A 16,639-nucleotide genomic window follows, 5' to 3' on the forward strand; every position below is an offset into this window, starting at 1 on the left:
AGCCATAGCGACTAGAAAAGACTTAAACCCACCGTAAATAATAGTGGGAGTAGGCAGTGCTGTGCAGACACCATGCTACTGTAGGTGACTACCACCCACCAGCAATGTCGCTACTGCTGCAGTTACTTCTGCTGTTTCCTCAGCCGAATGTGGTCCTTCGTCCTCCCCTCTCTTGAGCCACGCCGCTCCCTTAACCCCTTGCCCATTTGTGCGAACGCTTTAGTGGCGTGCCGGTGTGTGGTTTGTGACTGTGCCCGATTGCCACTTGCTCGGGCTCTTATTTGTGTATCCGCTATTGGAAAATAAGGTCAAGAACACGCCTCCTGCCCTTGATCCCTCTCTGCCTTACCCCCTATCAGTTGGACGGACAGTAATAAAGTGGAAAGTGGTGGTGGTGAGGGTGATCGTGAACGAGGGCTCGAGTAAAAAGGTCACTGTCCTTTTGCTCGATTAATTGCATCACCAACGGTAACGTGTTTGCTTTCAAAATGAAGTAAAATTTCAATCCCTCCTTCTTCACTTCGTGTTAATGAACCTGGAGGACTTGTTTGATATGTCATCTCATATTAACGCTTCCCTCTACCATCTGAGTAGCGACTGAGCGGCTACCCAAATGGATTCTTTTTAGGAATTTCATGTGAATTTGCCATATTAAAAGAGGGTAGAAAAACGGCCTACTATTTTTATTATAATATCCTGTGCAATTAATGTACTTTTAAGCAAACGATTTCAAAGAGTAGATTTTCACCTTATAATTTGCTGGTGCAGAAATCGTTGTATTTATACATTGTCTAATGGCATATAAATTATGGTTATATAATATCCGAATTTTGTGCTACGCTCTGGTGGTACTGTTGCTAGAGAACGCCCTTGGAGCCCTTTCTTCTACTTTCCCCAAATGTTGAGTATCCTCCTATTCCCCAATCACATAATGAATCGGTAGATACTTCTGACAGCTCAACAGTAGCATTGGTAAAAAAACCATTATTTTCATTTGTTTTTTTTTTTATTGCCAGGACTTCATTTGATTTGTGCAATGAGTCTTGGTTTCATTACAAGTCAGAAAAAATAGGTTTTATAACATACTTAACTATAAGTTGATCCCTTCAAAACTCCTGCGTGAATGACGATGGCCATTTTGATTACAAATCCAAAGATTATGAAGCAGCACGACAATTCAAGTGAATTTCGCTAGGAGCAGAGAGAAGAGAAACAAAGGGTTGGTAAAATTCGACTTCCTTCCTTCCCTCCTTTCTTCTTAAAAGACCCCTGGTAGAGTGTTGGGCTAAAGCAGATAAAAAAGGCGCAAAAAATAGGAGACCGATCGCGTCAACTAATTTGTTTTGCTCCACGGGTAAGATGGGGTGGGCTGGGGTGATGATGGTGAGAGGAGAGGAGACAAGATGAGAAGAGTGTTTGTGCTAGAGCAATCTGCTTGCAAGGAAATTATCCGCTTCAACTGCCCGGGGCAACTCGAACGGCCACACGCACACACGCAAAGGAGCTGTTCCACTCACGTCCCGATCCCACCCTCACCCGCTTACTGTTCCCCGTTCCCGCTTCTCTTCCCTCTTCTCTCATCCCTCGGCGGTGGCGGCGGCAGCGGTGATAGTCAATCAATAGCTCGTTCGTGTCCTCCCATTCACAATCGGCCACTTCCTCCACCTCCTTGTTGTTTCTGTTCCCCTTAATCCTCCTCCACTTTCTCCTCCTCATTTGCTTCTTTTCTACTCTCGCCTCGCCCACTCCACGTCTTCTTCCGACCAGGCCTGTACGTGGGGCAGCGACAGCGTCAGTGGCAGCGGCACCCACCACACACACACACTAATGAGGAGTATACGAGGTGGAGCTGTCTCTCTCGTGGGGATTTGCTGTCTCTCTCAACTGGCCCAGCCTCATCCCGTTTTGCTTGCGCGTGACAGTTAAGCGAACACACGCACACGCACACCTCTCCCTCCTACAAACACACGCGGAAAGACGCGACTCCTCATCCTACTCGTTGATTAATTATCGCCATGGGAGTTTCTCTCCCGGCACGAGAATAAGGAGCCTAATTTGGCTCTGGCTTAAGGAAACACCACTGCTGCTGCCGCTTCTGCGCACGGATCGGGCCAGGTCGACTAGGGTAAGGCAATGGGCAAATGGGGATTTGTATCTTATAAACTTAAACTGGAATTGCCGATTCCACTGGATTAGGTTGAAAAGGCACAGGTACTTGTGCGTCCCCTTTTCAGTACATATTCTTCTGCCTTAAAACTCAGTTATTTTCTGTGTCAATTTTCTTCTTCAGTTTAAAGAGCATAACTGATTTTTAAATCCAAAGCACGAACCAAACTATCCAGATATAGGTAGTAGGTGATAGTGTTAAATGGCCCACTTAACTACCAATTTAATGTGTTTTAAAAAGAAAAATATTGCAAGGCATTTTATGATTTCGATTTCTAACCTGCATTTCCCTTTAAGCTACCAACCTAGACGAAGATCTCTCCGCCTTGGCCATAAATTGGGTGACCGTAAATGTCAGTCTTGACTGACAATCAACTTAGCATTGCGTACATTAGACCTGCCTTCAAAAAGGGATAATGAAAGATCGTCACCACCCCATAATACAAAATCGCCCTTTAAATATTTTCGGAATAACACTGGAACACTTGAACACCACCTCATGGAAATATTTTTGCAACGGAGCCTTGGAATCTAAAACAATTTTAAGAGGCATAATAGCGGTTAGTAACGAAGCCGACTAAAGAAAACTCAACCTCTTTCTTCACTGAGATGAGTTTGTTTCTTTCCCAAGTTATGAAAGGATATAAGGTCGTCGAAGGCCAAATTTCTGGTCACAGTGACGTAGTTAATCAGGTGTTGGGAGGAAAAGCGTTTAGAAGTCGAATCGACGGCCGAAAGAAAGCATTCATTTCCTACCGTAAGTCTAAAATCGGCTTGTGCAAGTTTGACTCATCCTGAAAATAAGGAGGCTTTCTCGGTAGAGGCACGCATTCCCACTGGCGTACTCAGTCATATCCACGGGCGTTTGCCTCGTGTTTGTGTGCCCGGGTGTGCTTGCCTCCCTCCAGTTTTCCCACTTATGAGCAAAAATATTCCCAGCTCGCCTCGAGCAAAAGCTCACACAGTCCCTTCGTACCTCCCCTCTACTGGCATAAGCAACATTAGAGTATACGCCTAAATTGGCACGACACCCTCTCTCTTGCCCTCATCTATCCGTCTGTTCTTGCCGTGTCTGGTAATGCTGCCAAACAACTTCGATGCCTCTGGAAAAAAATCCCACTAAATAAGTGCAACCAAAAAAATTCAGATTTTACAAATGTGGCTATTAGGCAGCCAGTTAAGGTAAAAACAAAATTTGGCGGAACTTTTAAACGAGTTGGATAAATGGCAAAACTTAATGCTCAAATTCTTGAATAACAAGTGGATGGAAGACATTTTAACAAAATTGCTGCTTACAGGTAAGGCTTTGAAATTCGAAGAGCTTTAACTTTATGATGTAATAAGTAACGGACCTTTAAAAATATTGGTGATGGATCTACCCTGCCATCTACCCCTCCATCCACCTCGCTTTTGTATTAAATGATTGTCGTCTGACCCGCATCTGGTTTGGTAGATGTAATACATGCATAGGCAAAAAAGTTCTCCAGATTAATAGAACTTTATTTAGCTGAAAATTCTGCCATTTTCTGATAGCTTTAGGTAGATCACTAGGCTAAAGAAATATGCTCTCTATCTAGATGATTTTGCTATTCATCGAAGATCCACCTGTACGTCTATCTACTGTCCTTCTATCCGTCCGTTCGCTGCCCCACGATTAAATTAAACTCCGCCAACTTCGAAAAAACTCGCCTTGACAGTGAAAGCTTAGATCCTTTTAGGTTTGAATTAATTTGGAATTGTACACTCGGCAATCTTCTGGCTTTATTAGATCAAGGAGATTCTCCACCATGAGTTCAAACGCGCTAACCAAATGGAAACTATTAATGATGCTCGCAGCACTACCACTCATGTCAATCAATAAGATCCTGATGAAATCTGAGGTTCCAAAATCCTATGGTGTCGTGAAGTGGCTAACCTAAGTTGTTTACGAGAAAACACAAAGCCATAAAACGGGGTAAGGTAAATGGCAAATTGAGCTCGTTTAGAGGTGAGGACTTTTGTGGTTTTCTTCTGAAAAGCTCTCTACAAATTCGTGTAGTCGCTATAGGGTAGATCGAATCAGTTGCAAATAAGCTAACTTCTAAAGCTGCCAATTTAATATTTAAGGTAAATCAATTTAGCACTGATCGTGATAGGCTGCTTCCAAAACACACAATTCTTAAAGTTGATTTATGAGGATGATAAAAGTCCTCCTTTGACCCCAAAATACTGATGGAGGTTCACCCATTTTTCGCTAAAAAATCATTGATCATTCAAAGAGTTCCAGTCCTCATTCCCTACTTTTTGCTACCATTAGAAGACCCTTCAGAGACGGAGATGATATTCAGCTAGCTCTGCACCTGAATTGCGAACTTAGTATGACGAGAATCGTTCCTTGCACTACGGTGGCACGAGCAATAAAAGAACATAAGTAAGCATGCGAATCAAAAGTGGACAAACCAAAGTTGTTCGCAGAAGTTTTCCTCTCCTCTACGCAAGAGTGAACTATTCATTCTGCCTTTCCGGTCCTCTTGTCTACATGCGGACAATAAACGGTAATAATTGTCAAGTATGAAGGGGAATCATCTCAAACAGCAAAGAAGTGGACTTTGGATAGATAATCTTCGCTGGTATTCTATATTCAGTTCGGAAAAGAAAAAGAGCTTTCGTCATGATACTGATAGCAGTACACCTGCTACAGGAGCCCTTCCATCGATAACGAATCCATTCTTAGAACCTGTGCCCTCAAGGGAAGTCAATCTGAATAAGAACTACAATGACATCAGACCACCATTTGTTTGAAAATAGAGCAAAGAGTTCCTCATAATCTTATTTATGATAAAGTTTACCTTTTTTAATCGATTGAAATATTGTTTACAAAAATGGCTTTCCAGGAACCAAAAATTACTCCGAGTTTATTTGCTGTGGGTGGTTTAAGCAACTCTGCTTGTGCGAGATATGCAATAAACATTGTCATTGAATCAAGTAGTAGGATTTCCTCAACACTTCGCCTCATTCTTGCATATGCATCCGACACTTCAAATGACGTGTAATTCCGTTTGACTAGATGCTCTTTCGATACAATGGTTTAGTCCTTTACCGCAGTTTTAAGTCCAGAACTTCGATTGACTTGTGCTATTATAAAGATGCATGAAGACAAGGTTAAAGTTAATACCTATTTTTTAACATGGCTGCCCTTATCATTCTTTTTCCAAAAATAGTATCCTCCGTAGATTAAATTTATTTCCTATATTTTTTAACAACGATGAAAAAGTTTGGCTACCAGTTCTCGGCTGTTCTTTTTGCTTGATTGGTTGAACGGATTTCAAAGCTAACACAATGAATGTACCGAGCTGTAGGCAAAAAACCTTACGTAAATGAATCGCTATAAGAAACCCAGCATCCGCCATAAGCGGTTGACCGAGCAGACATTAGGGAGATGCATTCATTAACTTGTAACACAAGCACTTCCAGTCCGAGTTAATGCACCTTCTGCATCCTACGGAACGTCACCATGGCCTGATGGGCGCCAAGATGGAGGGGAAGGGGCAAGGGGGCCGAAAACGGGGTAAAGTTGTTGATGGGGCGGACGAGAAGGCGGCAGCCCGACTAGCGAAACCGTCCGCCCACTTGCACGCACGCACGCACGCACACGCGTGTGCCAACGACCACCCCGAAGGAGGCTTACCAACCTCCGCTAGGACCCAGTCCCTCCTCCTCCTCCTCCTCCTCCTCCTTTGCTATACCCCGCTTCGTTCCCTCTAATTTTGGGTCCAGTGTGAATTAAAAGGGAGAAACCGATGATTCTCCTCTCTTTTCCCCTTGCCCTCACTCTTTTACTTTTCCTTCTTTCTTATACACGCATATGCGGTAGAGCTGTCCTTCACCTTGCTCCCGCCTCTGCTCTCCTGAATTCCATGCTTTGAAAAGTCGGAGTACTTGTGAAAAGGATTTTTTAAAACTAAGAGCCTAAACACATTGTTTTGTCGTCTTTCTTACATCTCTATCGTTTTCTCCTTCCACACTTGGTTCTGTGACTGCTCCAAATTTGTCGTTTTTGGATGATGTTCTTGAAAATGAACATCATTTTTCCTTTCCTAACGTACAGGTGATAGATGTCCCACGTAGGACATTGACCCACTTATACGGTGGTGCAGTGGATTCAGTTTGTTTTATTCTATGATGAATTTTTAGAGAGCCAGAGAGAATATTTTGGCGGCTTGGTCATTGTGCCCATTCAGAAATAATGCTTTGGGTTGGGTTTTCAATTAGATCTACTACGAAGACGGTGGACGAAGAACTTTTAGCGTTTCCAACCCATCTTTATTATTTGACGCTTTAAAGACAACCCTCCAATGTCGAATGATAATTTCATAAATATTTAAAGATGTTGGCTACTTGACGTTTGTAGGGGGTTTGAGTTGGAGTTCCCCCCTTATATTCAACAACTGGGGGAAAGAATGCTGCTGAACACTCTAGGCCACACTAAATACTCCGAGATCGCAGTCTACAAATATACAACTTTTGGAAGTTGTAAATCTTTAACGAAATTTTACCTAGCTTAGCAGTTTTACCTGCTCTAAGTAGTCGTGATTTGGTGGCCCACAATGATGCATCAGTCATACTGAAGTATAGCTCACTGGTTAGGAGAAATTAATACACAAACGACGCCTCAATATTACGTAATGTTGACATGTTTTTTATCAGCTAACGGTAACGGATTGCCCCAGATCGTACTGCTAAGCAATTAGCTGAGGTTGAAACACTACAATTTCGGCATGTTATTTTTGGTTCAAGGATACATCAACTTCTTTGGTTAAGACCAGTAACTTGAAGAAAAATTATTGACAACTTCAATCATCTTAGAAGAAGAAAACATTTGGATGGGTACTGTAAGTTGATTTTCCCTTGAGGGAATGCTTGGAGCAAGACTAATTCTGATGGTACAAATCGGGTAAAAAGAGAGTGACCGTAATGCACTAGCTCAAACATTTACTCAAGCGGGTCTCGGGACTTTGAATTTTGGATTTAGGTAGCGTTAGCGGCGATGGCGAAGCAAGGTGCTAATAGGGCGGAGTCATTGCTGGAACGGAGTGAGGACGAAGAGGGCGAATGGTGCGTACACGCTATCAAAAGCAACCGTCAAGGCTAGAATTGTGTGTGCGGCATCCATTCCTTTTATTTCTTTTTCCAAGTTTCCAGCTTCTCCGATGCGAGGGCACAGTAGTGGAGATGGAGGCGGTGGAGAGAAGTGGTGATGAGAGCGAGAAGAGAAGGCATTGCTTTTCCCTTCCTTGGGAAAACAAGTTTCACTCATTTACACACATATATGGACGAACAACATGTTGTCCGATGAGTCAATGCTCTTTTTTCGTGCCTATCATGCCTTTCTAAACTTTCTCATCCCCTTTGAAGATATCAACTTGCCATGTTTTCCAAAAAAGTAAGTTGGGGACTTTTGAAATCACATTTTCCCTTTATAAAAAAGGAATTGTCACTCGAATGGCACTTGCAAATGCCATTAAACTTTCCTTGACTCCATTAACCCTTAGGATAAAAATTAGCTTACCTTGCTTCTACGAAATTTCGAAAGATATTAGGATTCTTGCGGAATTCTAGTGATGCCATTTTTGTGTTTTAAGAGGACTAAGGCCTTTTAATAACTACCCGAAGATGATGCAATAAGTCTTTAGGATTTCTGCATTTCTCTTTTAAAATTATTCCATTTTAACTTTTGCGAATGCTGTCTTTGAGTAAATAAAGTGTTCCTTGTTACTCATTCTCCAAGCTTACCATCTCTGAATGGTTCAAAGCACCTTTTAAAGTGCTTATATTCTTTTTTTGAAATGTAAATGAAAAAAAGTTCCATGTATAATGCCAAAAAAGTCAGTATCACACCCAACCTAGTGCCTAAAATATGCCATAGTTGTGGTCAATGCCACGCTGCAAAGTCCTGGCAGGATCCGCTAACGTGGAAATGTGGAACAAGTACCACTAATGTACACGGCTCGGCTTAAGGGGCCAGTAAATGCGCTTAATAAGGTAAATTTGTATTGGTTTCACTCATTTTTCCTTGTTTCTGCGCATGATAAATGGTCAGAGTGAACTTAGACACTGTCTGTTCCTGTTCCTCTCCCTCTACTGCCATACCTCGCCTTTATGTGAAGAAAGGTAAAAAAGCATTGACTGTTGACCGGCCTATTTGTCATGGGGTAGGAGAGCTCGATCCGACCATCTCCCTACTCTTAACGAAGCCTCTTCAAGTCTTCTGATACTTCACAGTAGTATGACGTGGTGCCTTTTGCCGTAACATCGTCCTTGTAAGGTGCCGTTGATATCTCATTGAAGAAGTTAAAACTTCATCGAGCGCATTTAATCCTTCTTTATATTTTGGTTGACTTTACTACTTGTCCAACACTGAGGAGATAAGTAAAGTACCCATTTGTGTGATGAGATCATGGATAGAATAAATCATATTACACGAGACGGCAATGCAAGAGATACACACACAGCTTATTCCTGCCTTTCCTCCTCTGAGAAGAAATTAGTCAGTTTCACTGAAGGCGCGAGGGCACACACGGGCTACACCCAGTGCGAAAAGGCCACACCACGACCACGAAGCTGATATTGCCTCCTGTCAGCTGTCTGAACCTGTCTATCGCCAGAAACGGTCAAACAACATGGCTTAAAGGTCAACACCTTTCCCTCCACTAGGTGTATTGCAATCTCTAACCGCTATTGTTATTGGGCTTGTTTCTGTGCTATTCACCTTTATCACGATCCCGCAATCGCAGTTTGTTTAGTATAGGCTGAATTATTCCGCATATTTATGGTCATGAAGGCTGTTTTTTCACCTTTTACAATGCTTTTCTGGTCTCCTTCATTCAGGACTGAGGTCAGGCTGCTGTTTATGTGAGAAGCAGAGGGTTTCGTTCCTTAAATTTCCCTACTTTTAAAAGAGTGATGAAACCTTAATAACTGGTTCGATTATTCCCGCTCTAAAGACAGGACATGGCAAACCGCAATGGTTCTGACTCCGCTGCGCAAAATTGATCTAAATGCGATCAAGCTGTATTGTTTTGTGGTCAGAATCCTAGTTGTATACCTTTTTAACACAATGCCTCCAACGCCCTTACAGTAGTGGTGTCCCAAAGTTCCTAAAGTTTGTTTTAACCATACTTCTTCTATATAATTTGCTTTTCAAACACTCTGACTCCATTTTCTGAATCTAAAAGTCCATTGTATTATCAACTAACTGTGAGATATTGCACAGTTTTCTGGCCTGGCATTACTGGTCAGACACCGTCGCCTGAAATGTGAGGCCTCAGAAAAGAAGGTAGCAAAAGCAGCTTCAGATTTTCCCCGGAACTTTTGCATCCTACTACCTCCGTGTAGGAGACAAATAATGAATAGAGGGAGAAATATACCTTTGAATATGACTTGTGACAGCCGACTCCTGCGATTTCATATTCCTCATTGCAAAAGTTGCGGATTCCTTTTGAATTTAGTGTTTTTTGAGAACCGGTTAATTGCATTTAAAAAGTTAAGATAGAAATACGAGTAAATATTTCTTCGGGCAGAAAAAACTGCCATCAGTACTAATAGCTTGTAAATACACTTTGAGCAGCATTTGACTTCCCCGAAAGATCGCTTTTTCCAGCAACAGAAGTAAAACGGAGTGTACTATAGAAAGTATGCTTGCCCAAGTGTTTAGTTTAATAAAAAGTCAAGATGACCGGACCTATTATACCACAAAACTTAAAAAATTACCGATCGGGAAGCACGCCTTGTTTTCCAGGCCCCCTTTCTGCATCTTGAAGTGTTTACTCCCCGGAGCAATAAGAAGAGTCCTGACAACAACCACAAAACTGTATCTCGGTTAGCTTCAGTGCAACAGTAGCTGCAGCAGGCCGCCAGGTTGATGTGAGGGCTTGCAAAAATGCCCTTCTACCCCGCTAAAAGCCTACCATTCTGTCAAGTTCCGGCACTGTTCGTCAGTAGGTGGAAGTGGCTCAGTCTGGCCACGACCTTCTTCCTCCTGCCCTGACAGTTACTGACTTGTCACTGTCCCTTGGTGTTATGGCTAAACCTTTAGTTTGTTGCTTCAGACCCGCAGTAAAGTGATGGAAGAGAAGAACCAGCATGGTTTCGCACCTTGCTCAGCATATCGCATTTTTAAAGTCGTAGGAGAAATCAGTAGCGGTGAGAGTAGCACTTTTCATTTAAACTTTGAAATAAAAACCAGAAGCTTTTGTGTCAGACGTTAGATGGAAAGGCTTTCTTGAATAGCAATTTTGGACCTTTAAAATATTTTTAGAGTTTTTATAATAGTCAATAAATTCGGTTCAAGATTTGAAAGGAGTAAGGATAGCCTGTTCAAACGTCAAGCGACTTATGCACCTATGGCTTTTAAAGGCACTAATCAACGCCTTGGTTGTTCGTTGATTCTAAAAATAACTCTGAAAAGTGATTCTGAGCCATCTGTGAAATCTTCGTCGAAGGTCCGAAGCACGATTTCGATGGATCTTTTGGTCACCTTGAAAGTGCCTACGGTCAAATGCGGAAAACATAATCTCATGGAGGAATCCCTTGCAACTTTGATGACATTAGTGCTTTGTGATAATTGCAGCCCAGGATGACGTACGGATGCATTACACCACTAGGTCTCTAGGAAGTGGGAGTAATCAAGACTTTAAGACATGGTTATTCAAAAACCTATTTTGCTAAGGTGCGCATTAGAATCAAAGATGACCTATTTTTCACGGTTAGAGGGATGGAAAGAACCATAAGTAATGCGGTCAACGTGACCGATATCCTCCAAAAACTGGGCGCATACACATCACCTATCCATCAGTCGGGAATAAAACAGGTTCCAATTTATGATTAGAGTGGCATTTCCTTTCTCCCTCTCTCCTGTGATAATAAAACCCTAGACTTCGTCTGACCTTAGGGCAAAACAGCGCTGTGTTTTGGCGCAAAAAGAACTCCTTTATTATTGCCTGTCGTAAGGTCATGAGGCACTGGCATGCTTATACGACAATAAAGATCTGCTCGAGAAAAATCGGCGCCTACTTTTTTGGAATCCAATATCCACGATGTCGAGTGTCCAATGCGTTTTGAATATTCGTTAAATATTTGTAGCCGATTTCCTCGAAATTCTTATTTGACGGCATTTTCGCAAGGTAAAAGTTGGCATCAGAGCTGGACCACTGGCTTTTAATAGAAGAACTGAGCAGGAAATGTCAGTTAGGTCTCTTATTAGATATCGCAATTTTATACGACCTGCAGAGGCCTCTCAAAAGGCAAATGAGCGCTGGTGTCAAAATTCTACTTGTGTTCTAAAAGTGGTTTTTAAATAAAACCTTGGAAATGGTTGTGAAACCTAAAATACCCTGATTCTGCAGCTATTTTTCTCCGTATTTGTCTAGGCATTGTCGCTGAATAATTCGTTTTGGGAAAGATAAGTTAATCTGAAGGATAGCTTTAAGGAATCTGGTCCAGGCTAACTTACGGGAGCCCTTCTGTTGGGCAACTAGAGAGGAAATTTTCAATCGGAATTTGGACGCAGTCAAGATACATTATGGCTGGCAAAATTTTGCAATTAAACTTAAATTTGTCTGGAAGGCGTGCAGCTGCTCGTGGAGCTTTGAAAAGATTCCATAAAACCGATTTTCTTCTTGTAAAGGAACCTGCGACGCGATAAGTTAAAGACCTAAAACTGTGGACATCTGATTTTGTCAAATATTGCTGCTAAAATGAACTGTTAGGGCGAACTGAAATTCTCCAAAAATGGTGGTTCTTCTTTCTTCTCGACCTCTCGGGGGGTCCGCCTGACTGAAGCGAAAGATGCGAACACGAGTGATGACTAGGATAAAAGGAGCGACAATCCATGGCCTGTGATGAATATGTGCGTGGATGCGCAATGACCGAAGATTCCCTGTCACCAACACTCTCCCTCTTTTCCCCTCGTTTGTGTTTTGTTTCAGCCTTTCCTCTTTTTTCGCAAGCACCGAAAGGGTGAATGTGAGCGTATGTGACAAGAGGCCGTTTTTCCCCACCTGGTGAAACAATGGCGCTGATCAGTCGGTGGAAAGAATAAAAAAATGAAGAAGCCACGAGCTTTCTTTCCACTTTAAGCGCAGTACGGTGGGCTCTCGCTGAACTCACCTGCGTCCTCGAAGTGACAAGCAAAAAATTGGACTGGGAGGAGCCTGCCACCCTGCTTCGATTAAAAGCCTCGGGTTTGTGTGAAATTTTGGACTAAATTCTTTTCATCCTCACCTCATTCTCTGACTGCAGACGAAATCTCTACAATTTTTATTTAAGACTAATAATGCTCGCTTACTTCGGTATGAGTGAATTCTTTCAGTTCAGCAATTCCAAAACCCATTCAGAGTATTAGCTATCCACATGCCGGATGCGGAATTTGGAGAGTGTAATTTATTGACTAAGCTCTAAAGTTTGTAGGTTTAAGAGTTTCTTTTCGAGATTTTCACTTTATTTAGGGTTAAATCTGCCTAAGCTTGTCAATTAAACTGATCCGTTTCTCTATAATGTTATGGTATGGGATATTCTAGTAAACTTAATAGACTGTTCTGCCTCGAGAAGCAGACACCCCATCCTCATACGCCTTCCTCTCCAGTTTACTTTATTTTTAACTGTCTGTTCTTTTTGCACCTGATTTTCTAATACTGCTGGCTAGAAAGGGTTTAAATTCACCTTGAGACATCAGCAGAATAGGGAAGTGATACGAGACAGTACTCTCCTCCTATTCCACCCTAAAGAGCGCATCCCCTTTACAGGAAAACATGGCTACAGTATGTTTGATGAGGTCTTCCGTTGTGGTGCGAGAAGAGTACTCTAGTTTCGCCTGTTTTTAAGAAGGAAATTTTTCTTGCACACTTTCTAGTTATCTCGTACTGAACATAGAGATTTTCAGACAGACAGTAAACGATTGCGTCCGCAGTCCACCGCATTGTCTTCAAGGGTGAAGTGGTGCATCCCTTCGAATCGTGGGGTGGGCAGTGAGTGGGTCGTTTGGGATGAACCAATGATGCCTTTTTTTCTGCCAAACTAACTTTGAAATATAAAAGTCATTTATCATCACAAGCCACTCAGTCGGCAATCCAAAATGTGTTTAGCTCAGAAGGAGTGAAGTACGAAGTGACTGTCTTCGAAGCCTACTGCTTAGCTTCCAAGAACTTCCCACTTGATGTAAGCGTTAATCAGGTGTTTTGTTACTCTTATCTGCTATGACCAAGACGTTTTCCTAACACATCGAAATTAAATTGACGTGTTAATTGTGAAACGTAGTTCTGTTTCTATTCATCATCAAAAGTAGAGTGTCTACATGATCTTGATGTACCACCACCTGATGATTTACCAACAGCATTAAATTATTCATTTAAATCATTTCTAAGCTGAACGTTCCGCTGCTGCGCCTTCTTTAATTACTCCACAATAAAGTTGACGAGAACCCATCTCCCGCATCTTGGAAACCCAAATGAACTCGGCTTGTAAAGAGGGCAAGCTCAAACCCCTCCCTGCAAGTTGGATAAAACGATGATTGATGACATGAGATTTCAAAAGGGCAGAAAGATTGTAAAATGTATGCTTTGGAATGCATGCACGGAAATGGCCAAATGCATTTCACAAGTCTCTGCAAGTTAAATCCGATTATTGCATCTAGCTGCTTCAAGGACGGAGCAAAAGTTTCGGCCACCTTTTAGCTGACACGTAGCATTGGCAGTTCCCTCATATGTGACTGGATTTCCTAATGGCCAGTACATTAAATCTGGTTGAGTATTCTTCAAGTACTACCCAATCCCATTTAAAGTTTGAGGTTTTTTTCCAAATGTGTGACGTCTTACCCAACTTTCATCGTTTTCAGTTACAAAATGACAAGGCAAACCCTCTTCGTTCTTCTCTTGAAATCCAGACAAGGTGCATACCAGTCTGGCGTACACAAGCCATCTCATACTCCATAATCCTGGCGTAACGTAATGCAAATGAACAAAATTTTCGGTCACTTAACTCCTTCAATATCTAACTAGTCAATCAATTTAGATTTCGTACTTATTTCAAATCGTGGTACTTATAACTGCCCCGAACCTCACTGTCAGTTTACATTAGTACCCACTGCCCATCATGGTTCATCTTAATCTTACTCCGGACCTTCCGAGTGGCTCATTAACAGTCGATAGAATGGTACTTCTTAAACCGTGGATCATTATACTTCCCGGCAATAGTTCCGCGATAGTTAGAGCTATTTACTTTGCTGTTTTGACTGCAAATAGTGCAGTTCGTGTCCGTGTTTTCACCTACTTGTTCTGAAAGGGTAATCCGGACAACGTGAGTTTGGAGGTAGGTTATTCATCAGTAACTCTAATGGAAAGTCAAAGTAGTTTGGCTAAAACAGCGACAGTTTTTAAGAGAACAATTCTCAGCCCGAAGAAAATGCCGATGATGGTGGTTATTTCAATCACCGCCCACCCACGGATACACTAACTCATCTGTGAGTGATGACTGCGCCCCCACATCAACTGACAGACAGCTATTTGTGGCATATAACAATGAGAAATGTCTCAAATAGAGCGTTCGAGCGCCATTTCCTGCGTTTGTGTGTGGCCGAAAGCAATACCTCATGCAGAGGGAGAAGGTACACAAGGGATGAGGGGTGGTGTTGATTGATGCGCCTCAGCTCGCAATGCTGACGACTCTTCCTCTCCTGCATTCACAACTCATCTCTCCTCCTCTGCTGCTGCTTTTGCACGTCCCTCATCATCATTTTAATTGCCCAACTAATCACAAACCCCACTTTCCGCTTTTGGTCCGTGCATCTGCTTATTTTCGTGCCAAATATCTTTTTCCGTTGATTCCGCTTGATCCATTAAATACCTCTCCACTTCTAAGGCATCCTTCCAATTCTACGCAATCCTTTTAAAAATAGGGATGGGCAACTCAGTCTTCCCTTAGCAACAGCAAAGTGCAATTGTGTGCGAGTGAACTGTCTAAAAACTCCCTAATGTCAAGCTTGAGGCACCTTTAAAAACAGGGCCAACGGTTCTGGAAGTGTGTTTCCCATAAGTGTGCGGAAAGACCAGAAGATCAGTATGCGTAAAGTGTGTAGAGTTACACGCCGAATCTCAGGAGCATTAACAGCTCGAAGCATTGCACTACTTAGCTGAAAAATAGCCTTCTTCCAATGAAGGTATCAAATGAATTTTGGAAAATAAAATGGTTCTCACTTCACCTTCAAATAAGTTCCACCATGAAAAAGCTCTTTTGTGGCAAAGCACCTTCCCACCTACCTGAACTCCAACTTTGGCTTTTTTTGAGGAGAGCACGTTCCGCAGGAACCCTTTGCGCTTCCTTTTTTTCCAATTCCCTGACCTTTTCAAAACCCTCCCCCTCGCCTTTTTTGGTGAACGGAGGTGCTAGTCGATTCGCCAGCTTGATGCAATGTGGTGCGCACACATCCTCCTTTTTAGTCCCCTTCTAAGGTATATTCAGTTTAAAACAATTCGATTAAACTAGAGAGATCCCTGGGATTTTCCTATACAAATCCTAAGTTCTCAAACGTATGACATGAGATAAAATAGTGAATAGAATAAATGAAAAGGAAACAGGGGATTACTAGTTTCTTAAATAAAAAATTATGATTCAGAGTCGCTTTCCTAATTTTTATACCTTGGAACGCTTGTTCTTGAATGATTCAAAATCGTACAAATACTTCCTCCCCGGTAATTAGCGCCTTGTTTTTGACAACCAGCAAAGCATTTCGAATGATCAAGTTAGATATAGAGAAGATACTATCCTAGCATCTGCCTAATTTCTATCATGGTCAGATGCAGAAATATTTGTCAAAATGATGTAACTGTCCTGCTACCGATTTTTTCGCTTTTCTGTATAATTATGAGTTAACTTTTTGCTATCGTAAATGTACGTGAATGACTAAATTCACCATTCCTGTAGGATAATTCATTTCATTTGCAGTTTGCTCACAGGACAGGTTATGTGTCAGTCTGAAAGCCAAAATCAGCTATTCCACCTATTGAATGCTCATAAGAGTGACTGATAAGACCGAGGGTTGAAAAACTCTACCAAGATTGTCACTAACAGAACGGCTTAGGTGACCGTCTTTGAAACGATTTCATTATTAAAAAGCCTTTCTGTGGTGGAGCGTTCCATCAACATACTTCATTTAAGTAAAAGAAACTTTGTTACCCATCGTCATGACTATTGGTGTCTGGTTTGGCTATCAGTAAACTGACGCGCATGCTTATCGCTACCAAGTATACAAATACCACTGTCGGTTCGACTCGACCGTTCCTCCTATAAAACTAAATCAGTAAAAAAAGCGAAATCAGGGGACAGTTTTAAATTTCATCTGACTAAAAAGCAGAAAATGCATTACCACTAATTGAGCTTGCGGGTTTTCTGTTAGTACTTTTCCGGTAATCAGTTAGAGGTGGGCCTAGAGTTGGATAATGCT

At 42.0% G+C, this 16,639-nt stretch overlaps 2 protein-coding genes across 2 annotated transcripts; both read left to right on the forward strand. All coding sequences in view use genetic code 11, as the record gives it.

Moving 5' to 3' along the window:
* Window positions 1-1,403: 1,403 nt before the first annotated feature.
* Window positions 1,404-5,910, forward strand: EGR_00554 (hypothetical protein; the record flags this gene model as incomplete). Its single annotated transcript, XM_024489803.1, has 3 exons — window positions 1,404-1,626; window positions 1,923-2,125; window positions 5,611-5,910. The coding sequence occupies 3 exons, from the start codon at window positions 1,404-1,406 to the stop codon at window positions 5,908-5,910; spliced, it is 726 nt and encodes a 241-aa protein (XP_024355800.1).
* A 1,282-nt stretch (window positions 5,911-7,192) lies between these two features.
* On the forward strand, window positions 7,193-14,937 carry EGR_00555 (hypothetical protein; the record flags this gene model as incomplete). The annotated part of the gene is made up of 3 exons (XM_024489804.1): window positions 7,193-7,260; window positions 12,283-12,386; window positions 14,846-14,937. 3 exons carry the CDS (start codon window positions 7,193-7,195, stop codon window positions 14,935-14,937), a joined length of 264 nt encoding a protein of 87 aa, XP_024355801.1.
* Between the last annotated feature and the right edge of the window lie 1,702 nt (window positions 14,938-16,639).

This window comes from Echinococcus granulosus (assembly GCF_000524195.1).
Source record: "Echinococcus granulosus chromosome Unknown EG_S00002, whole genome shotgun sequence".
Taxonomy (NCBI): Eukaryota; Metazoa; Platyhelminthes; class Cestoda; order Cyclophyllidea; family Taeniidae; genus Echinococcus; species Echinococcus granulosus.